The sequence below is a fragment of the Perna viridis genome, chromosome 3, assembly GCF_037379345.1.
Source record: "Perna viridis isolate PV_CMFRI_1.1 ecotype Kerala chromosome 3, ASM3737934v1, whole genome shotgun sequence".
NCBI classification, from domain to species: Eukaryota; Metazoa; Mollusca; class Bivalvia; order Mytilida; family Mytilidae; genus Perna; species Perna viridis.
Genome location: NC_142447.1, coordinates 2,272,727 through 2,296,939, shown reverse-complemented (window position 1 = coordinate 2,296,939; position 24,213 = coordinate 2,272,727). Strand labels below are relative to the sequence as shown.

General features: G+C 32.1%; 2 protein-coding genes across 4 annotated transcripts in view; one reads left to right on the top strand and one right to left on the bottom strand.

Annotated features, from left to right (window-relative positions):
• Window positions 1–1,460: 1,460 nt before the first annotated feature.
• LOC148620631 (sorbitol dehydrogenase-like) lies at window positions 1,461–21,749 on the bottom strand. 2 transcript variants are annotated; one of them, XM_088574300.1, is made up of 9 exons: window positions 21,587–21,749; window positions 17,461–17,494; window positions 15,723–15,887; window positions 15,023–15,182; window positions 12,608–12,726; window positions 11,319–11,384; window positions 7,800–7,975; window positions 5,260–5,381; window positions 1,461–3,824 (listed from the first exon to the last, which is right to left on the bottom strand). In XM_088574300.1, the coding sequence occupies exons 1-9, from the start codon at window positions 21,638–21,640 to the stop codon at window positions 3,671–3,673; spliced, it is 1,050 nt and encodes a 349-aa protein (XP_088430426.1). In that variant the 5' UTR covers window positions 21,641–21,749; the 3' UTR covers window positions 1,461–3,670. The 2 variants fall into 2 exon arrangements, with proteins under 2 accessions (XP_088430426.1, XP_088430427.1); XM_088574301.1 differs by lacking the exon at window positions 21,587–21,749 and adding an exon at window positions 20,202–20,344.
• Window positions 21,750–22,589: 840 nt separating this feature from the next.
• Window positions 22,590–24,213, top strand: part of LOC148620630 (adhesion G protein-coupled receptor L3-like) — a 75,763-nt gene continuing 74,139 nt past the window's right edge. For both annotated transcript variants that reach the window (XR_015920929.1, XR_015920930.1), the window contains exon 1: window positions 22,590–22,686. The gene's annotated coding sequence lies outside the window, so the exon portion shown is untranslated. The remainder of the gene's footprint in view (window positions 22,687–24,213) is intronic.

Genomic DNA, 24,213 nt, shown 5'->3' with positions numbered 1-24,213 from the left:
ATAAGTGATTTAGACTTTTAAAATGATAACTCAAAACCATTCTATAGTAAGAAAGACAACTCGAGTCTTTCGTTGTGAGAAGTATGGGAAACCCTCAATGAGTAAAGTTATAGAATTTCTTACCTGGGACGGACAACTTCAGTATTAATAATTTGTTTGGTCTACACGATGTTACATTTTTGGTTCGAACATCTCTTATTATCATGTGAGGCTTACTATTTTGAACATTGTGTAAGGATAGCGTGATCGCCTCGAATTTTCTTAATTCAAAACTCATACAAAATATTTTGGGGAAGGAGAGAAGTAGTGCACGAATACCATCATGATATCATCAGTTACCTGTGATTTGGTTATGGTTGTGCAAAAAATCCTTCACGTGGCATGGGGCATCAAATTTAAGTCATCAAAACTGCAGACAATTGAAAAAAATTCTTTTGGTTCCCTTAAGTGCAAAGACAACTTTTTTTATCAGTGGAAATTTCAGTGATTTTGCTGTATAAAAAAATATTTATAATACAACGATATTTGAAAGATAGTGTATTATAATAAAACATAAGCACAAACTTATTTTTTCAATATAGAGAATAGTAAATTTACAGACAAAATATAAATTATTTCATCTACACTGGACCAAAGTTGGACATGAAATAACAAAGTTATTAAGTTTTGAATATTGGTATGATTATCCTAATATTGGTATGATTATCTAATATTGTTAATTATTTATTATGCTGTTTATTTACCAACGAATTTGACACTAAATGTCATGCAAAGTAGTGAATGGGACATCACAATGAGATTTGCCAATTCGGTCACCCTTCATTTTTTATGATAAAACCACGATTAGTCAGCAATCAGTCACTTTTTTAACCTGTTTGTTTTATCTGTTTCTCTTCTCTGAACAATTGAATTAGTTTTCTGATTTTCCCCCCTTCAAAGTATATTTTTATCCAAATAGCATACACAAAAAAAAATAATCCGTGTAGATTTGATTTACATACGTAAAACACTAAACCTATAAATTAACTCCCATCCATCGAAAGGCCTACCAAGAAGTACATGTACATATTCCATACACGTTGCATTTATAGGTCTATTGATTAATCCACATAAAGAAGGAATATGGTAAAACGTAATAAATGCATCAGTGTATAACCCAAACATGAAATAGTAAATACTTTCCGAGATCACCAAAAGGTCTTCACCAAGTGTAAAACTTCAAAGTCAACTCTGAAAAGCCCCAAAAACAAAAGTAATAAAATTCATAACAGAGTGATGCTAATCTTAAAAATCAAAATCTAAAGTAATATGATGACACAAACAAAGATTTATAACCAACATCTCCTGCCTGTGGACAGGGCATGACATCTGTGGTGGGGTTTCACTAGTTTTATAATGCTTTAACCATCTCCCTTGTATGCAAGGTCAAAAATGAACTGAAACAACAAACAAACACACAATAAAAAATCAAATTCATTCTCTAATGGAATACCTTAACATACATTGTATAGACAAAATTAGAACGTTTGCAGTTTCTGAAAGCTAGATCAGAACATAACAAGGACAGTTCTCTGCAAGGACAAAATATTAAGGAAAAATTCGAAAACAGAAGAGTCCAGTATTGCTTGTTTACTGCATGAAGTCAACCTGGCATGTAGACATCGAAATTAATTAGTTTTTATTTCATTAACCCCATTGCAAAGCAACTATAAAAGAAAATTAGCTCTACTGCTAGACAGGTCATTCCATGTCATTTTTAATTATTCTATTTCCATGGAAACCATTACTGAATTTACCCAATAACTTAGTTCTGCATTTATCAATACCTACATTTTAAAATAATATACACTAATTTTTCATAGTAGTGTTTTGAGGTAAAAAAAAGTCTAAAAGTGCCTTTCAGAACGGCCATTTTTGCATGATAATTTTTTTTTTTGGTGAATATAGATTAGCAACTAGAAAGAAATGCAACCATAGAGAGGGAATTCCTTTAAATGTTACAAAATATAATCTTTACTTAATAATATAAGAGAAAAGAATACAAGTGTTATCTATTTAGAGAAAAATGACCTTGAGTATGATTATAATGGCAAAAAAGGCATAAATATTAATTAATTTTCAAATTATACTCCAAACTTTCGATCTTCAAATATTATGTTATTTCCATCAAGTGATTAAATAGTATCATATAGACAGGATTTATCTTTAAAAACAAGACAAATGTATTTCATGGTGAAAATAAAGGTCATGGCCATGAGAAAAAAGCATGTTCATAAAACAGAAATTATGAAGATGACCTTTTAAAGGACTTTGAAATGAGAAAAGTTGACATTGAAGTTTAAAATCTTGCTTGTTTTAAATTGTTTTGAATTATTTTGTGGTAACTTTTATTTACTTGCTAACTTAAAATCATTTACAGTAATAGTGAAAACCCATGTTGAAAAAAAAACTATTAAAAATTGCTATTTTCTTAAAAAAAAACAAAATAACATAACACTAGCTTTCTATAACATTATTGTCCACTTCTGAAAATATACCCATATCTACGGGTACAATTTTGTACTGTTTGGTATTGAAAATTATATTAACAGAAATTTTAAAATGAAAAAAAGTGACTGCTCTTAAAAACCACTGTAGAGACTTTTAATGCCCTTGTAAAAGTTAAAACTATGGATTTGAAAACTGACTGTATTGTTTTCATGAAGTTGTCAAACTATCTTAAGCATTACATTATAATGCCTGTATAAATGGCTTCCATGGTAACAAGTAGATTGAAAACAGCAAAATTTCCCTTTTGGTTGTTAAGGTAAAATACTAAGTAATGGTTTCTATGGTAATGGGTGTACAAAAACAAAACTTTCTGCAAATTTAGCTGTCAATATGTCATCTACACTTATTTAAGTACCTTAAAAGACATTTGAAAGTATGAGGTTTCCACCTGATCTTGATTCACACAGAAAATGGCTCTTAAAGAATGACAATACCATTAAAACTTACAGCAACAGGCATAATGGGTCATTACAATTCACTACAAGTATGTTAAATATATATATTGTGAATATATTTTTCTGAGTTTATTGTTTACATATAATTATTATTCATTTTAATAACAAAACAATACCCATCCTAATGATTAACATACAGACAGAGACAGGTTAAAAATTATGAAAAAAAAACAATACCTAATTATTTGACCTACAAAATGAAAATAAAAAGTATGTTATTAAATGATTTGCATAATAATTGTTATAAAACGAATTGTCCATTAGCTTTCCCTTTTCTATACCGTTTTGCCTAAAACATATATTCATATCCTCTCTGGACCATTAAATATATGTCCATATTTTTACTTTTCTGTTTACATATAAATAACCCTATCCAAACATTGGCACAAAAAACCAAAAAAACAATGTGCCAAAATCTAAAAACATTGCCTAAACTTCCAAGCAGTTATTTTGGTCATTCATTTATTCCGCCTAAGATTTGACAATATTTAACTATTATTTGAGACAAAATAATGTTGGGCACCTTCCTTTAACATGTATGCTTGACAATTTTTAAATGAATGACTTGCAGCATAAACCAAGCAAAACAAAATTTCCATTTAAAGTAATATAAATTTGAAAATGAACCCTCTTTTAAAGTAAATTATTGCAACAATCCCTTAACCCTAGTTTTTAGCACATTCAATCATAACTTTGATACCCTCGCCCTTAAATGTAGTTTCAAAGGCTTTTAATGTCTCTTCCAGTTTGAATCTGTGCGTAATCAAAGGTTTGACATCAACCCTTCCTGAGGCAACCATAGCTAAGGCAGTAGGATAACTGAAAGAAAACATAAAAAAATAAAGATTGATTGATTAATTGAAGTTTAAATGTCCTATAGCAGATACTACATACTTTTCAGGAGGAGAGCATTTGATCTTTCATACAGACCCTAATCTGAAACTGAACCACAATTTTATGTACTAGCATACAGAGGAAACAAACCATCTAAAGGCATGCAAACGCACTCAGACATATTATTCTGACTAATCTGAGGCATCACCCAATCTCATATATGCCGCAATAAGAAGCAGTGACTATCAAGTGTATGACACAGTCAGGGATTTAAACCATGACAACCTACACTCAAGGCCAGCTAGTTAACATGAGGCCACTGAGACAATAAAATCCAAAAAAAGCATTAAGTATTGACATGGGAATCTAGTGTTAGGACTGAACTGATATAATTACAGATCTGTGGTACTGTTGCAAGTTTTTTATAGCATTTAATTTTAAAATACACAATTTTCTTCCATAATATTATAATTAAAATGTATCATTTTATCATTTTTTCATAGCAGCATAAAAAAAGTTATACTAGAATAATGTACACATTTTTATACCCCTGACTTGAAAATGATAATCAAGGGAACCAAGGTTATAGCGGTAATCAAAAGAATGTAATCCAGGGACAAAGATCAGACATGGAAAACAGACATACACAACAAAGAACATAAAGTAACTAAAATCATACACACAAAGTAACAAAAGCAAATGAGCAACTCGGACTCCACTAAAAACCGGGAGCATGGACCGGGTGCACCGGTAGGGTAAGTGTCCTCTACTTTTCTAGAAATACTAGCAAAGTGTGAATTATATAGTAATACTGGGGTGTCTGTCCTTCCGTCCCTACTTCCTTCCGTTACACAGAAAGTTACGCTTGCAAAGTGTGGGTATATAGGAATAGGGGTGTCTGTTCCTCAGTCTGTACTTCTTCTATTACTTTGGTTACACAGACAGTACTAATTTCTTATCTGTTACTCCTCCATACATCACTGAATTAGTTAAATGAATCTTTGTTACATATTCCCACTGTGCACTGCCCACTGAAGATTTTGATTGAAATCTCAATTTGGAGGTTTGTGTTGCAGAACAACTTAATAAGCATTGCTCACAGTTTTTGTAGATTTTACTTGCATTTACATAAGAGAAAGACCGTTTTATATGGGCAGGTGTCAGATCGAAGACAAAATACAAGTAAGACATAGAAAAAACATGAAACAAATAATTAGGATTAAGAACCAGAGTTGGGGAAAATGGCAGAAATGTAACAGTCATAAATTTCAGGTCTTCCTGGATAAAAAAAATTTCATCATGCTCAAGTAGACTAAAGAAGTCGGAATCAATATCCCCTACAACTAATAAATTCAAACTGTAAGTTCCAAATATTTATCAAAGTCTCCCCTCCTATTTAAAAAAATACATTGATACATACCAATTCACATATCTGAAGATTCCTCTGATATCTACCTCTCTAACAGAGGCATTAACAATAGGTAATGTAACGTCTGATTGTCCAAGACCAACTAACACCACACAACCTCCTGATCTAGTAGCCTGTAACATATCATTCATATAAAATGAAAATATCATAGGTCCTAATATATAGACCCTTTGGTATGATCATTTGTAGTATAACATCTAATTGTTTTAATATACAGACACAACACAAATTCCTGATCTTCAACTCTGTTACAAAATATAATGTAAATAACTTTAAATCACTATATGCCCATATTAACACCATGAGATGTCATTAACAGTAACTACATATGAAGATGATATGATGTGAAAATTAGTTTTACAAAACTTAAGGGATATATAAAATACTTTAAGGCCAAAAAAAATAATATGCCCATTTCCTGCTACCCTACCTACCCATTTTTTGTGCCTACCCTAACATTTTATGGACATTTTGGCTACAGCACCATTAAAGTCTAAATTGTTTCTCCATTAACTCAATGTAAAATGTTTTTGAAAACAAAATAATTTCCCTAGTACATACCTACCCTATATTTTTCTTGTGGGAAGCAAGAAACATTTTTTTGCCAAACTATGTAGTTTTGATATTGGTAAGTATTTGTAAGAATCAGGCAAAATGGGAAAAATCAGAAAGATGCATGTCAAAACCCAACCGATCTTATAACATAATTTCACTCAAAGGATGCTTTCTCTATTTAAAAGGCCATTACTTTTTTTTCTCTGCATCATTCGATTTGCTTGTAATTTTTCCCATAGAATGTTAGAAAAATGAAGTTTTTGACAGTTACCTGCCCTTTAAATGGTCATTTACAGTGAATTTGAATGAAATTATATCTCAATGCACAAAAATGGAAAACCTTTCCCTTGATTCTGATCGTGCAAATAGTCAAATTAAACTGAAAATGATGGTTTTTTTTTTTTATACCATGTTTCACCCACTGCCTGATTCTTACAAAGACTGACACTTAATGAAAGAATACAGGGAAATTACACATGTGAAAATTTTAACAGGCACCATTTCCAAAATTTCACAAATATATCATAAAAAGTATCCTAATACAACTAATACTGCAGTTTAAAAATTCACATTATTCAAAAGTAAAGTTTTATCTTACAAAAAAATGAAGAGTATTTGACAGGACTAGTACTACCGAGAAAGCCATAATAATAATTAGTATTAATTTTATTTTATTTCTTATTCAGAATCAGATATAGACCACATAACTGGTCTTGGTACTTCATTTGGGTGTTGTGTTTTGAGATGAATTTTATATAGATTGTACCTGAAATTAGCACTTTGCAAGAGTAATCGTTCTTGATTTGCTTTGATTTGGTTGGTTTTAGTGAAAGATAAATGTATGATATTCTCAAAAGTACAGATCTGAATACAAAAAGACTTATGTTCCCTAAAAATATAGCATCTGACGATCGAAAAAATATTGTTTGTTCTGTGGGTTTTTCTGCACCATGAATCCCCTGAACCATAGGCAGTGTCTAAATTTTATATGGACTGGTACTTTTAATATGACGAAGCACACGTTATGTAACAAATAATGAATGTTGTCATAAAAATTTAAAAACTTGAAATTTCACATTTACCTATTTTGGTAAAAATCTTCAAGTTAAATATATGGAAGAATTCAGCATATCAAAGAAAACCAAAAAATGAATTTTATTGTAGAAATAAAACAAAGTTTAATTCTGAACCCTCTGAATCTAAGTGTGGACAAATGTGAAAAAAAAATCAGCATATCAAAGAAATCCTAAAAATGACTTATAAAAAGTCTTTAAGACTTATTTTAAACCAAAATATCTCCCACTTACATGAAACATCTAATAATAATATTAGATAAACATAAAAAAGAATCAAGTTGTTGATTTCTTGTTGAAATCAAATTAATCTCATTTTGAATCCTTTAAAATTAAATAAAAGTAGCAAACAAAAGCTATATCAGATTTTTATTTTACATCTGTTTTCACATTTATGTCTGTTTTTACCTCTCTCTATTTCCTTTCGAGCATCTGTTTTCACGTTTATGTCTGTTTTTACCTTCTCTATTTCCTTTCGAGCATGTGTTTGAACATTTATTTGGTGCAAAGCCTGGTTTGTAAAATTTTGTAAATTTTTGCCCAAATGGCTGCTTATGTTTCCATTAATCAAATGGCTTACAACTGCAGAAAGATCTTTAATTTTTCTTAAACGTGATGTTGTTTGAAAATTGAAAAACTTCCCGTTTAAATAATTCACTTTTCCTGATATTGTAAAAAACTTCCGCAATTTCTGTGTGGGATGTGTGAAAAACTTCCCGTTTAAATAATTCACTATTTCTGATATTGTAAAAGACTTTTGCAATTTCTGTGTGTGAAGCATCTAGAGTGAGTAGCAATCATCAGAGGTTTACCATTGTGAGCAGCACATGATTTTTTAAGTCACATGTGGTATTATGAAACACAAAAATCAAGAACTACAGAATATACATGACTCATACTTACATATATAGCAGTTTGAATACTAGGTGTAGCTCCACTACATTCTATAGTAATTTCTGGCATAACGTCCATTAATTCTTCAATCTTTTGGGCCATTTCCATTGGATCACGACTGGTCACCTTCAATGTATATGTAGCTCCCATCTTCTTTGCCATATCTAAACGACCTTGGTCAATATCTTGTTAAAAAGACATAACAAATCATACACACAACAAAGTCATTGTATTAACACTAACTGTTTCGCTAGCCATGAATTTGTATAAAAATCATTTTAAAATTTAATCATTAAAATTATGAAATTTGTTTAAATTGAGAAAAAGAAACCACAAATAAATAAATGTAGAATAGATTAAATGATTGATTGTGAAACTGAATAAAAGATTTTATTTTCATTTACTATGTTGAATATGAATTCTTTTATCAAGAAACTCATGAAAAAAGTTTTAATTCAGTAAATTATAGAGACCATTTTATGTACATGTACTAAAAAAATAAAAATATTATCAATTTCAGGTTTACTTTCACAGATTTAGTGTTAACTTTTTTCCACAAGCACACAACACAAAAACACAAACAATTACGTAGAACTATTTCTGAGAATGTTACCATTCATTGGTTAAATCAGTGATGTGTAACAGATATAACCTGAAAAAATGGTTATGCAGCTATGTAATAACAGTCTTCACATTTAAGCAATAGTCTGAGGCCCAAGGCTTGTCAAAATGGAGGTTGGCCTGTAAAAACTACAGGCCAACAGTCTCTATTTAAAATTTTCTAAAAAAATGTGTATTTTGGGCCTGTAAACTGGGAAGTTAGTTGTGAAGCATGTTAATAAAGAAATATAGTTAGGATTTTGATTTCATAAAAACAAGGAAAGAGTGAGACTCCTCAAAACAGGATTTTCACTTCAAAGTTGGAAGTTGCACACTTTGTTGTGCTAACTTTACCCAATTTTAAGTCCCACAAAACGAAAGATATCTGGCAGCATCCAAAAATTGTCTACAACATATGCCACATCTATATACAGCTAAATACAAAATTTGAAATTAACTCAATCATTTGGAGTCAAGATCAGACAGAGGGATGGACAGATGGAAGTACATGGTGACTTCAATATACCACCAACCACCCACTCTTCAGGTAAACCCAGAATATATGAAAGCATAATACATGTATTTCTAACTTGACTTCTAATACAGTTCTTAACTATTTCATTTGTACTAATAAGTAACAAACAAGCTAATTTGACACCAGCACAATCTAAGACAATGAATAGCTAAAGCATGCTGACTTGATAATTTGAATTTCACAGGAACATCACCCACACAGTCCTTCATATGTCAGTCCCACACAAAACATTAGAACATAGTCTATTGACTGTCTTCCTTTTATTTGCTAATTATGTTGTTCTGGATATTTGTTTGCACTGATCCAGATAGTCACCTGTTTTTGTGTTAAGTAGCAGTCTTTGAAAGAGTCATGCAAATTCTGTAAAATGTGATACACCTAAAAAAAGGCTACATATTTTTATTTTATTTTTGGTTAAGTTGCTTTATAGGTCTATATGATGAAATGTATAATTATTCATTCCAATCTGTCTGATCTTATGAGATAATCCACATGGAAATCCAATAGCTTCTTTTGTATTTCAGTGCTATTTACAGAGTTATCTCCATTAATTTGAATTCTACAGAACATTCTATTTAATTTTTTTCTCCTAAGAGCACCGGTTATATGAAAAGCCATATGTTAATTTCTGTTTACTGAAACATTTTAAACAAAATATCAAAAATAAATATATGTAGGCTTTCCGACCATGTATCACATTTTGCATGATTGTTATCTGGAAGGGTACTTAAAAACAGGATGAATAAAAAAAAAATGTTAAATAAAACTTTCCATTTAGTAAACCTGACACATAACTACATTTTTCAATAAACAATAAAATACTCTGCAAGGCACAATTTGAAAGGCCTAAAGAGGTTGAACCCTAAACAATTGAAGAAAGTATGGACACCCCATTCGAGGTCTGAAGTTTGATTGCTATAAATATTTGACACAGGAAAAGAATTTGACCAGAATCAAAATGGCACTTTTTGGTCCCTTATAACTACATGGTTAAATTCAATACCTAATTATCAATCCAAGCCTTCCTTGGAGGTATATTTAGCATTTATGACTCAAATTCAAAGCGATCCATTCAATGCCTGTACCAAGTCAGGAACATTGAGGTGGTTTCTAACTTCCTGATTTTTATCCTGATATTGCTATTTGTAAAACAAACTTCTAATGCCTACATTTTATCAGTTCAGTAATTTTGTTATAACCCTTCTTCTAGCCAATTCATTATCCAGACTAAAGTAAAATATTTGTTTCTGGTTCCTTTTTGGCCCTAACTCCAAAAAAGTACAAGTCACAAACCCTACATACTTTCCCAGCCTTCCTTTCACAACATGGCACCTTGTGGTACAATTTCATTAAAGTCAATGCAATACACCCAATTTACTGTTCACCCAATGTCTATGGATGATGAGGACCAAGACATTAAGACACAATTATACCAACATTTTTTTTTGTAGTCATATAAAATTGAAATTTGAAACTAAGTAAATGTACATGTATCTGCAAATTCATCACTATTACATGTACTTATAAAAGTCTTGAAATAAGAATAGTTATATAAACAAGGTCTTATTTCAATTTGGATTTTAGAAAATAAGAGAAAAATATATTCATAAAACTTACCCCTACTAAGGGGGTTAGTCTTGCCATCATGACTAAGGGGGTTTAGTAAAATTCCTTGACTTTTATTATCCTACAAACCCTACCCCTTAGCCATTTCTGATGACTTACCCCCTCAGTAAGGGTTAGTTTTACAAATTTATATTTGGTTATTTTGTTAATTCCAAAATAATTCCAAACTCATACAATACTTTGTTTATAAGATTATAGCATTGATAATATTCATGTAAAACATTGTCAAATTTATATTACAATAAGCTGATGTATGCAATATACAATATAAGTACAACAGAAAAGATTATGACTTTGTGTTTTGAATACATCAAACATTTGAAGTATATGTTATGTTATTGGCTTACAAAGAACAAAAGAATATTTTTAATGAAAGAATACCATATACCGGTTGTGGGTAATTTGAGCAAGGTGCTAATTTTAACGTATTTTAGCCGCCTGCCAGAAAATGCCAAAATGAATTCTGCAAAATATCAACCATGAGCTTAGATATTTAATGCACCACTTAGCATCAGCCAAAATAAGATTCAGCAAAAGTTTTTAGCAGAGTTTTTGGCATAAAAAATTGGCAAATTTTACACCTACCAAAATGACCCAGTACATGGTATATTGGGCATGTGCAAAGACTACCTCATTGTTAAGTCAAATGATTTAACTCAAAATATTACTCAGTTAGTACACAGAAACCTTGGAGGTTACAACTTTTTATTTGAACATTTTCAGAAGGAAGCCTACTTAATCCTTTAAACTAATATTGTGTCACCAACCTGTAATGCAGATTACCGAAGCACCATTTGCTCTGGCTGTCAGTAGATTAACAAGACCAATGGGACCTAAAGAAAAAAAAGAAAATAACACAATGGAAGTCCAAAACCCAGCATTGTCTGATCAGACCAGTAAAATAAATAAGATACCGTTTAATGTAGGTCATAGCATTATTTTTTTATTTTATTAATTATAATTATAGTATTAAATTTTAAAGTCCAGAATATTTTTTGGTTGATCATAAGAATGTGTAATTGACAACTATTTTTTTGGTGTTTTAGGGTATCAGTTCAATTTTGCCTATAATGAATTTCTCAACTTATATGCTCTCAAACATGTGTTTTGAATACAGAATCTTATTCTCAGTGAATTATTTTCATGACGTTTTTAATCCTAACAAAATTTTTTTTTTGATAATGAGTTGTTTACAGTAGTTAATAAAAAGCTTCGGGGAGCACAGAATGATACGACTGCAGTTGTAAAACCCTGAACAGTTGGGGCAAGTGCAGACACACTAGTAGTTTTTGACACTCTTAAGCATAGGGACTTACAATTCATTATGGACACAACAACTGGTTTAGACCCTATATTGCACAAAATTTGAAATTCAAATAAAAATTTTCAAAATCAGACCAAAAAATAAATTAGTCCATTATTTGGGTGTGGCCCCTTTGATCCATATTTTACGCAAACTATCCTTTAAATCCTATGATTTGAGAATTTTCAACACATTTACTTTGGAGAGATTCACAACCTGGCCCCCAGCACCACAAAATTGGAAAAAACAGTTTGAGAAAATTCTTAATTGTTTATGATGTCATCAAGCTGAAATACTTTGATCGGAGTTACCAAAGAAGTTAAAAATTCTCTCAGGCTAAAGAATTTTTCAACTTTTGTTGCACAGCGGCCCTTACAGCTATGGATGATCTATAAAAGTAAACTCCCTAAAGTTATCCCTGCTCTCTTAAAAGAAGAAAGGTGCTCTAAAAGAGCATTCTGAAAATATTTGTAAATATCATTTCTCCGCAAATGAGAACTTTACTGCCAAAAGTGACCCCTGCCCTCTTAAAAGCAGAGGGGTGCTCTAAAAGAACACTGGACAAATAATACAAACCTGCTCCACAGATAAGAAATTTACTCCCTGGGGTAACCCCAGCTCCCTTAAAAGCAGAGTACAAATAAATTATACATACCTGCTCCATAAATGAGAACTTTACTCCCAAAGGTGACCCAAAGTCTCTTAAGAGCAGAAAGGTGCTCCAAAAGAGCACTCTGAATAAATAATACATACCTGCTCCACAGATGAGAACTTTACTCCCTAAGGTGACTCCAGCTCTCTTACAAGCATGCACACCAACCGAGAGGGGCTCCAAAAGGGCTCCTTCTTCTGTACTCACATTATCTGGCAATCTGAAAGTTCAAAATCAAAATGGATTATTTATTGTGTTTACACCTCCAGAAAGATCAAACAATCATACCAAAAACATTGTTAAAAAAATAAAATTTGAAGGCACACACACAATGTACAGTAAAAGATCTGCTCACATACCAGTACACATTCAACAGTTTACAATTAAGAGACTGTCCATGTACATGTAAAAACCAGGCAGTTCCTGGTATGAATGGCACATTGAAATTTTATCCCACGAATTTTTTTTGTTCCAATCTAATGTTGATATCGTATGAATGTCAAATAGTACAAAGATTTTTTTAAATCAACAATGGCTGGCTCAGAAAAAGATTTTAAAGTTACCTAAGAAAGCAACCAAATTTTGCTCAAAATGAAAGACTTATCTCTCTTTTTCAATGAATTTCAATACTTTCTATGCAATTTATTTCTCTTTAACTATTACAGTCATTCAAAAACCAACATTAAACTTTAAGAAAGGATGCATTTGCAATATGTAATGGATGAAATTTTTTTGGAAAACAAAATTTATTATGTGCAATTCACTGCCTGGATTTTTGTGGATGTATTGTACAAAACTGCTGAAAATATATCAAAAGAATCTCTCATGTGGATCAGAGGAGTGGCATCCACAAACCTTACAGATAAATGGATGCCTACCATTAACATGCCATTCTGTCACTTCACTATCATTCAGCAAAACTTTCTCTAACCATGTGAATCACTGTCTCTTAAATTTTCATGTGTCACTTCATGTAGCACTTTTCTATGGATCATTTCTAATATACATTTTATTTATACAGTGAAACCTGTCTAAAATGAACCCTGAGCAACTCCGTAGGTGTTTCTAGAAAAGCTCAAGTTATCCTACCAGTGCACCTGGTCCATGTTCTCAGTTTTAAGTGGAGTCCAAGTTGCTCATTTGCTTTTGTTACTTTGTATGTATGATTTTAGTAACTTCATGTTTTTTGTTGTGTATGTCTGTTTTCCATGGCTGGTCTTTGTCTCTGGATTACATTCTTCTGATTACCGCTAGAACCTTGGTTCCTTTGATTAGTCTACCAAAATCTTGTCTCTACCTACAACTTGATATAGTCCCTTAATGTCATTTTTAATTCATTTCAAAACAGAGTAAAGCATAAACCTGTCTAAACCGAAAATACACATATTCTACAGTCCGAATAGGTTTTTTTTTAAAACAGATTTCACTGTACATGAATTTAATACAATAATTTGTTTCTCACACATAAAAATTGTTATAAAATTGTAAAATGTGTATTGTATACCATGTGGTGGGTTATTCAAGCAAGTGTAAAATATAGCAATTTTGAGGCAAAATGGATCAGGAAAAAATTTGGTGTTTCTTAATTTGGCGGATGATAATTGGTGCTCTAAGCACTGAAGACCAGACTTAATATTTTGCACAATTTATTTTGGCATATTTAGCCAGACTACTAAAATAAGCACCCCACAAAAATTACCTGCCTTACAGTATTATATGTACGAAATTAAACAAGAATGAGGTATTTACATTAGTTAATATATAGCACAAAACATATAGCAAAGTAATGTTAGATGAATGGACGATGAATGAGGCAGGAATGCAGATTGGGATGCCACAATCCATGCATCCCTTGATTAGAATTATTTACATCCAAGGGTTGAGACAAACAGGTAAGGTGGACAAAAAGGCAAGCAGTCCCACAAAACCTCATTGATTGAGGGGTACTAAATTTATAAGGGCTTAGATTGTAGAACCCCCTGAAAATAAACCAGTCATGGGATACACATCTGGCGTGTTGACCTCTTGATTGTTTTGAATTTATATGTAAATGTACTAATTTTCGCTGTGTACCAATTTTCGCTTTTTTCAATGTGGAAAGAAAAGTGTGAAATATAATACAAGTTGTTTGTATCACTTTATAACACATTTAATTTCGCAGTTTATACTGTAAACATATTATACTTCACAGATTGTCAAGTGAACATATTCACAGGTATCAATTTTCACAGTTTTTTAATTTATTAAAAATAAATAAATGTAGGCTTTCCAACCATGAATCACATTTTGTATGATTCTTAGCTCGAGTACTACTTAACTGAAAAGGGTATAACTGCTGGAGCTGCCTGTAACATTAAAATGAAAATTTGAGAATATTGAACCTTATTGAGCTCCCTTCTGTAGGCAATGCACATACCTACAACATATCAAATACATATATGTGGACAGACAGACAGACAGGGTGGTTCTTATCAACATTCCAAAACTTTGTTTGCAGGGTACAATAACTAACTCACTTGAAACAGAAATCTGCAGCATGGACATAGAACCTGGCCAGATTACCATGAATGGGAGGTGTAGCACAGAACTTCATGTCAGGACAAAGGTTGTAACGCCCATGTTTACAATGAGAACACAGCCTGCAGGGCACACCTGGCTCTATGGCTACTCTATCACCTAACAATAAAATTAAGAGATTTATAGTTTTAAAACCGAAAGGAGAAAAGATCAAGTGTTAATTTTAGGGTCTAGCAGCTAATCTTGATAACAGTAATTATTCACCTCACAATAACATTCAGGAGATTTTAAAACTGCAAGGAAAATTTTTTTTTTCTTAATTTTACAGGTCTTGCAGCTTATCTTGATAACAGTAATTTCTACTGATCATTTTCTGGTATTTTTCAGTAGGGAATTAGTTGCCTAGCTAAATTTGCAATAGGAAATGCTGCATGAATCCTTTCAAAGCTTTTTTACTAAAAAGAAACCTAAGATATTAATAAAAAAACGGAAGAGACTAGTTCCAAAAGGTAACATGAAACCCAGCATTAAAAATGCTTTTTTTTGTTTTTGTTTTTGTTTTTTTTTATCAGTGAATACTAATACTTTCTTCATGAGAACAAGCCATTTTCTCTTATTTTTACAACCTCATCATATATTTTGTATTTTTACCACTATCAGTAACTTTTATCTAATGAAGTGGTTTCTTTAATTGCTTACCAACTTTAAGACTGGTGACACCTTGGCCCAGTTTACTGACAACACCACTGGCTTCATGTCCCAGTATCATGGGTTCTCGGACAATGAAGTCACCAATAGAACCATGTTTCCAGTAATGTACGTCTGACCCACAGATACCAACATGTTGCATACATAACTGTACCTCTGTAATAATCAACAATAAATAATTTACATTAAGTACAGTGAAACCTCACTAAAATAAACTTTAACTTGACAGAAAACTTTCTATTTATGTCCCAATCAGACATCTTCTGAAATCCTTTTACATTAGATTCATGACCTTGAACCTTTGTAAACTGAACATCTGTCTAAACTGAACAAAATCTTTAGTCAATACAAGGTTTGGTTGAAACAGGTTACACTGTACAAGAATTCATAAGAATAAAACTATAGTTAGAGTTCATGTACATACAGCATCAGTTTTGAATCTCAATAAAGGCTAGAAACCACTAATTCCACTTGCCATAGGCTTCTATGCTAATTTCACAATATTCAATGGCTTCTCTAGACTTTACCTTAACTTTAAGCAGCAGAGGACTATATATCAGCTTGATTCTACATATGTCAGCTCACAATCCTCAGAATGACATGTGGGGTTAGCAGACTTGCAGTGCAGTACTGGTCACCGGAAGTGAAGGGTCTATAAATAGCATGGGAAATCCCAGTGTTTTCACATGATAGTGGTATATTTAGAAATCATTATGGAGATTAGGCTTCACATCACAAGAAGCAAAATGCACCTATAAAATGTACAAAAATGTTTTTCCTTTCAGAAACTGTTTAAATTTTTAAAATAAAATGAGAACTTTTTTCACAGCAATATGAGGAACAGGGGTAATTTCTGCGTAGGACTATTTTTGCGTACGTTCCAAATGCTCATTGGTTGAATTGGTGGTCTGTAACCTAAACCTACTAAAAGAAAGATAACTCTGACACATTGTATTGTCCCCAACTATAAGCTATCCTTCCTGTATGAACAGTACTGTATATGATAATGTATCACCATCTTTATAAAAACAGAGAGTTTGTATTGGCAATTACCCACTATATCTCACTGTTTCTTCTTTAAATTGTTCTACAAGTCTCCAGATAAGGTGAGTAATTGAGTGATTACTAAATTAAAATAGGTAAAGTTCCTATTGTTTTGTTATTGAAAGAGTCTTGAAACCCAACAGCAAAAAAAAGGAACTCTATTAAGAAAAAGTTCAAGAGTGAAAAATATGGTCAAAGAATGCTTCATAACATGAACAACATAGTTGTATGAAATGCGTTTTGATTAATTACTCAATTCATATTATAATGGAATTGTGTTAATTTGCTAAACAAAGTTACATAATGTTCTCACCCAATACAAGTGTGAAATGTTTAGTGATTTCACATTTGATTAATTTTTATCTGGAGCTCTGGTTCTAGACAATACAAGTCGCAGAACCATTTAATGTAACCCTACTTATTGCCTCTTCATCCATATGGCAGATCCAGAGAGAGAAGCAGGGGGTTGGTGCCCTCCCTTCCCCCCCCCATTATTATTGGAAAATTTGTCATTTTCATGTGTAAAATAAACAAAAATTGGCAAATGTCCTAGAAACCCCCTCTATCTGAGGAACACACTTGCATCCCTCCTTTTTAAAGTGCCTGGATCCGCCCCAGGACCAGTATGAGTTTTCAATGTGAGGCATAGAAATGATCTAGTTTAATAATAAGAATTTATCAATACCTCCAGGACCAGGCTCTGGGATTGGTAAATCTTCCTGAAAATACAGAAATAAATATTTCGTAAAAATACCTGTAGGTAAATTGTAGATTTTTGTACAAAGATGGGAGACAAACAATAGCATACAGAAATACAATATCTAATGATATTCTATACAATATTATGTTGTTTTTTTTTTCAATTCTAATCATACATGTAACTTTAAAAAGAAAACCTCTCATTGATCTCAGGTGAGCATACCCGAGACTGCTGAAAGTGAAAGTCTAAGAAATTTCAGACTACAAATAGATTAGATTTCAATTTCTCTAAAGATGCTACTGAGTACAAGAATCTCCATGAGGTATCTGAGGTTTCCTATTAGTATTGCATTTTCTGACAGTGTTTTATTCTCTTTAAAAAATTTTGATAAGTATTCCCAAGCTTTTAAATAAAGCTAAGTATTAAAAAAAAATACTTGAAAGTTATGGCGATGATACATATCTCACAAGGAAATTTATTATCACAAAGTGAGAGAGTAATCAAGGGGAGCAAGGTTATAGCGGTAATCAAAAGAATGTAATCCAGGGACAAAGGTCAGACATAGAAAACAGACATACACAACAAAGAACATAAAGTAAGTAAAATCATACATACAAAGTAACAAAAGTAAAGAGCAACTCGGACTCCACTAAAAACTGGGAGCATGGACCAGGTGCACCGGTAGGGTAAGCGTCCTCTGCTTTTCTAGAAACACCCGCCGAGTTGCTCATAAAAAGTCAAGTCCTGGGTAGACAAACGAGGAAAGGAAAACTATGGCCCGTTGAATAAATCAGTTTTCATGGTGCAGAATGAATATGAATAAATCAGAATGCATGGTGAGAATAATGATTTTCAATAAGTACTTAATGTAATTAATTGCAAACAAATTTATGATATGGTTAAATTGTTGTTGATGATTGATTATAATTTAAATTCCTACAGCAGATATTCCATGCATTTCAGGACACAAATAAATGATCAATCAAACAGACCCTACTTTTTTTCTTTTTTTTTTAATTTCATTTTGAATATATCCAGGGTTTTACATCATCTCCCTACATCACTACCTGACTAGAATGTAATGGGGTCTTGTAAATATGTGTATATTTCTCACTATACTATATATTATATTAATTTGAAAAACTGCACTTTTCATGCTTATCTATTCTCACTCTCTCGTGCCCAAGAAACAATCATTCCATGGAACATACATTTCAATTTACAGACCCTACTTTGTGCTAGTCAGATACATTATTATGACTCCAAGTTTAAGCCAATCAATAATCAGCCTATCCTCTTAAAAACCACATGTTTTACAGAGAAGCAGCAATTTCCAATTTAAAAGTCTTTGGTATGCATGGAATCAAATTCTTTATTTGGATACTATGAGCCAATTTTGGATATATAGGGAAGATTCCACTAAGGAGCATAGCTTTGTTTTAGAGGTAATTCAGGGCAAACAATTTATACCAGACTGACTGGTATATATAACATGAGTTTCTAGTACATTGTACATGTGGAGTAACAGGCTGCTTCACTAAATTACAACTATGTGTACAATTTTTTATGCTAGCCTGAGACTTGTTTATTTGTATCAATTCTGTCCATGTCAACAACATGACTACCAATAATACATGTATGTACAAACTTGAAAAGCCAGAGTTTCAGTTCCAAAACTAGTTTAATTTCACTATAGTTAACTTCAGAACCAATTTGTTCACAGTGCCATGGTTTTCCTTTCCTCCTTCGTCTTTCCCAGACTTGACATTTTATGAGCAACTCAGCAGGTGTTTCTAGAAAAGCAGTGGATGCTTAACCCTACCAGTGCACCTGGTACATGCTCCCAATTTTTAGTGGAATGCAAGGTGCTTATTTACGGTAAATTACGTTTGTCTCTTCATACATGTACAAGTTCTTTTGGTTATATTCTTTGTTGTGTGGATTTGTTTTCCCTGTCTGGTCTTTATCCCTGGATTGCATTCTTTTGATTTCCACTAGAGTCTTGGTTCCCTTGATTACTCCTTCAAGAATAATTTCAAGCAAAATTCTTTACAGTGTAGAAATCATTTATCTTTTAATTTTTTTTGAAAATTTTTGTAATAAAGAGTATATATATAGCTCTTGAAAGCATATATATGATATGTCCTAAAAGTTTTTCTGAAATTTGGTACAGTAGTTTCCTAAGATTTGCACTCACAAAAGTGTGATCAGACAGAAAGACAGACAGACATGGCAAGTGCAATAATTCTCCCTACCAAAACTGAAAAGGGGAGGAAGGCATAATTACTGTCCATAAACTGGAAAATCACCTTTTATTTATATGGTTTTAGACTTTGTCTATAAGGGATGGTGATTGTACGCGATTTGAACTCCTGATGATAGTTACTTGGTAAATGTAAGTGGAGTCTAAAAATAATAAAATGAAAATTAAGGATCTGATATACATATACTATGGGTAAAAAAAATCTACATGAAATTTACTCAATCTCCTGCTATTCCATGACCTTGCAAAAAACAAGTGAAACATCAGACTAAGATTTGATGGGACTATTTCAGGGCTTATTGTACATAGGTTTCCTAAACAGCATTTCCGGTATCACCCATTTCATATTATAGCTATCATTTGAAATGCATAGAATTGTTTCATTTTATAGTTCTATAAGAGACTTCGCCAATCTAATAAGTAATGTCATATCATATCATGTACATATGTATTATTTTTTTACCTTATTTGAAAAATAAATATTTTACTGTAACCAATATATATTTCTATAAATTTGGTTCTCTTTTAGTCTTTGCATATCACAATAATGGTATTGGGTTTTGTTTGCTCACCAGGTTAAGGAAACCAAACAAAATTTTCATTTATCTAAAAAAAACAATGAAATATTTGTTGATGCCAATGTATGGATTTTTGTCAACAACAAAAAACAACAACGAAAAAAAAAAAAACAACAAAAAAAAACAGTGGTAATTGATTACACCACAAAGAACTCTTCTTTAAACAAATGGGAACAGAAATATTCTGGTCATCAGTAAATTTCTCAAAGACTGTTGAAATGTACCAGGCAGTGTATATAAGAGGGAGGAGTCACTTGTAATAATCTATATAGAACACTGCTGTTGCTATTTGGCTGTTTATTAACCAACTTTCTCGAATTTCTCTGTTGAAAATAGGGTAACTTTGCTAAGGGTTTTTGTACAAAACCACTGAATGGATTTTGATGAGTGATGTCCCAAATTAAAGATGAAAGATTGGAGAATGGCAACATATATTTTTTATTTATTTGAATTAAGAGGAATAAAAACATTTTTCATTTCAAAATTAAAACAAATAAGCAAAAAATTCACTTTTTAAAGGTTCATCAAGTATTATTTGTCATTGAATGTTTGTGAAAAATATCGCATTTATTATGTGGAATTAATATAAAATAAAAGATAAAAATCTGCTGAATAACATGCAATGTTTTTTTTAAATAAGTCAAGGTTCATGAAAAAACAATAAAATGATAACTAAATGAATGTATGTATGTCTAGAGAAAGAAATATCAAAATTTTAATTTTCCTTAACTATACCCCAGCTGTTAATCATTGTGTCTTTTTGTTTGTTTCATCATCTAAATTTTACTACCAACTAAAATATTCAAGGAACTTCTGTAAAATTATATAATTTTTATTACATAATAATGAGTTTGAAATACTTCATTAACAGTTAGAAGTGACCAATTTCACTCATTTTCCCTGATAAATAAAAAGTAACTGTTGATTTTTACAGATAATTTTGACATTTTTATTATATTTCAGAGTTTAGAGAACACACACTTCCTCAGTATTTCCATCATAACTTTGTCATTATTAATTTTATAATTTATATAGCTAAAATCCTGAATAATTTCTTTTCCCCCAGTATGCATATGTCAAATGTATATCTTATCGGCTTTCAGTTTAGCTAGTATAAAGACCAGGGAAGAACAGTTATTTTTACACATTATAACACTTTGTTAGGAATGACCAGTCCGGTAAATATAAAAGTCCCTGAATGTACTAACTATAATTGTGACAGTATATGTACACTTTTTATAGAAACAGGTCAGTGTCAACACATATTTACCAGTTGAATATCTCCCTGTTTCTTTAAGATAGCGGTCAAGTTCGTGTCCGACATTTTCTTGGGTGAAAAGATGGGTTAATCTTATCTTACTTAGCTTATCAGACCTATTTTATTTGACATTTCGAGTTGTCAACCCCTGTTTACTTTTAGGTTATTGGTTAATCCATTCTTTAAAATGTTACTAATTACCAAATCGAATATTTTGAAAGGCAAAGCACCAACTGTTCTTTTGAGTGCGCTTGAATAATGTATATAAGGAGTGAAAATCGATGCATTTTTATTGTAACAATTAGTATATGTTGTCTGCAACAACATGATTATAAACTTGAGTTCTAATTATTTGTTAAAGAGTAATCAAGGGAACCAAAAATCTTATTTCACACCAATTATAAACAATTGGGCCATTCTTTTGTTATTTAAAGCAAGGTCTATAAATTTATTACTTTTTTAGTAACGAAGAACAGGGGCCTGCGCGTGTGGATCATACGTCATTCATCAAGGTCAGGTCAGGTTAAGAGGTGTTTACTTCTAACATATTCAATTCAGCTCAACTTTTCAAATATTTTATATAATTTTTGTTTAACTTCGCCATTGTGATTTACTGTACTACATAAAAATCAACGTATGCATTCAAAATTAGATTAATATTTTAATATTGACCTAAACTACAATAAATAAACAGATCTGTTTAATGGTCTTTGGCTTTTCTCTGATTATTTTCTTAACATCAGTAGCTATTTGTCGGGTCCTGAAACTGACGTATGACAAAACTCTGGTATTTTAATTCATTATAATAAATAGAGAAATCATAATTGGTTGGGAATTTATGTGTGCCAAACTTTTGCCTTCAGAGACGAGTGTTAGTGCCATCAAATTCAAACCCCATGCCGCACGCAAAGGGATTATTATGCATCCCTTAGATCCCCCCCTTGCAGTCGATATTTGTCATTTAGAAAACATGCAACTTTTCCAGAACCGATTTAAAAACTATACGTAAGTATTGCTTCGGGACTAAGGGGACGACCATTGAATTCAAAGTGGAAGAGGCAGATTTTGTGGGGTTATCCCGGATCAGCATATTTATTTTTGAAATTTTGCAGGTCAGAAAAATTTATTTTCAACAACATTATATAATTAGGGCAAGATCATTTGTTTCCATTTCACTGTTTTAAATATCTGGACTGAGGTCAGAAAATTATTTATTTTCTATGAGGTCATCTTTTTCAGGGGCATAATTATGTATTTCCAAATATTGTCAGGCCCACCTTCAGGATCAAATGGTTGTCCTCTAACTCTGATGGTCTCAAGAAAGGGAGGGGATGATTTTTCGACGGGTGTTTCTAGAAAAGCAGAGGACGCTTACCCTACCGGTGCACCTGGTCCATGCTCCCAGTTTTTAGTGGAGTCCGAGTTGCTCATTTGCTTTTATTATTTTGTATGTATGATTTTAGTTACTGTATGTTCTTTGTTGTGTATGTCTGTTTTCCATGTCGGGTCTTTGTCCCTGGATTACATTCTTTTGATTACCGCTATAACCTTGGTTCCCTTGATTACTCTTTTGTTTACACCGGAATGGAATACAAACGAAAATATTTTACTGATTGGTTTCAAAAAAGTTTCTGAGTTCTTCAATGTTGTGTTTAAAAAGAAATCATTGTTAATAGAAAGATCTGACTACCAACCACGAGGTCTGAACAGTCTTAGAAAAATAGAAATGTGTGCAGACAAAGCTCACCTTTCCGGTGCACCGGCTAATCTGTCAGGGATGTGGGAAAACAACATAATTATCCTATTGGTGCACCTGGTCTTTCAAAGATGTTGGCGAGACAACACTCACCCTACCGGTGTATCTGGTTTATCAAAGATGGGGGAACAACACTCAACCTACCGATGCACCTATAGCTAATCCACCGTAGATGTGGGGAAAACATTCGCCGTATCAGTGCACCTGGTCTAATATGTTTTTATCTTGAATTTACTGCAGTATACTAGTATATGGAAATATGAAGATATGCTTCATTATTTGCACCCTACCGGTACACCTGGTCCATGCTCCCAGTTTTTAGTGGAGTCTGAGTTGCTCATTTGCTTTTGTTACTTTGCATGTATTATTTTAGTTCCTTTATGTTCTTTGTTGTGTATGTCTGTTTTCTATGTCTGACCTTTGTCCCTGGATTACATTCTTTTGATTACCGCTATAACCTTGCTCCCCTTGATTACTCTCTCACTTTTGAAATTTCTAAATGCGGCTAATTAAATCTCCCGCTTATGTGCCCGTGTCTAAGCGGGAGATTTAACATAGGCTCATTAGGTATTGAAATTCCTGTAGATGTTTGTTCATGAAATATTATCTGGCGACCTGTCATACAGATGCAGACAGACTTTTTCATTATCTGCACTTGGTGAACTGTCCAGGATAACACGCTTGTTTTAAAATGCAATTATGAAATTGCACTTTGTTTGAACAATTTAAAGTTTAAATGTAAATTGCTTGACCGATTTATGTACAACAAGCACAAACTGAGAGACATATCTGAAGTTATGAGATATATATCTCCTTCGATTTGTTGTAAGGTAACTATACCATTCGATTTTTATCGGGGGATAATATAGAAAGGCAGGACGGA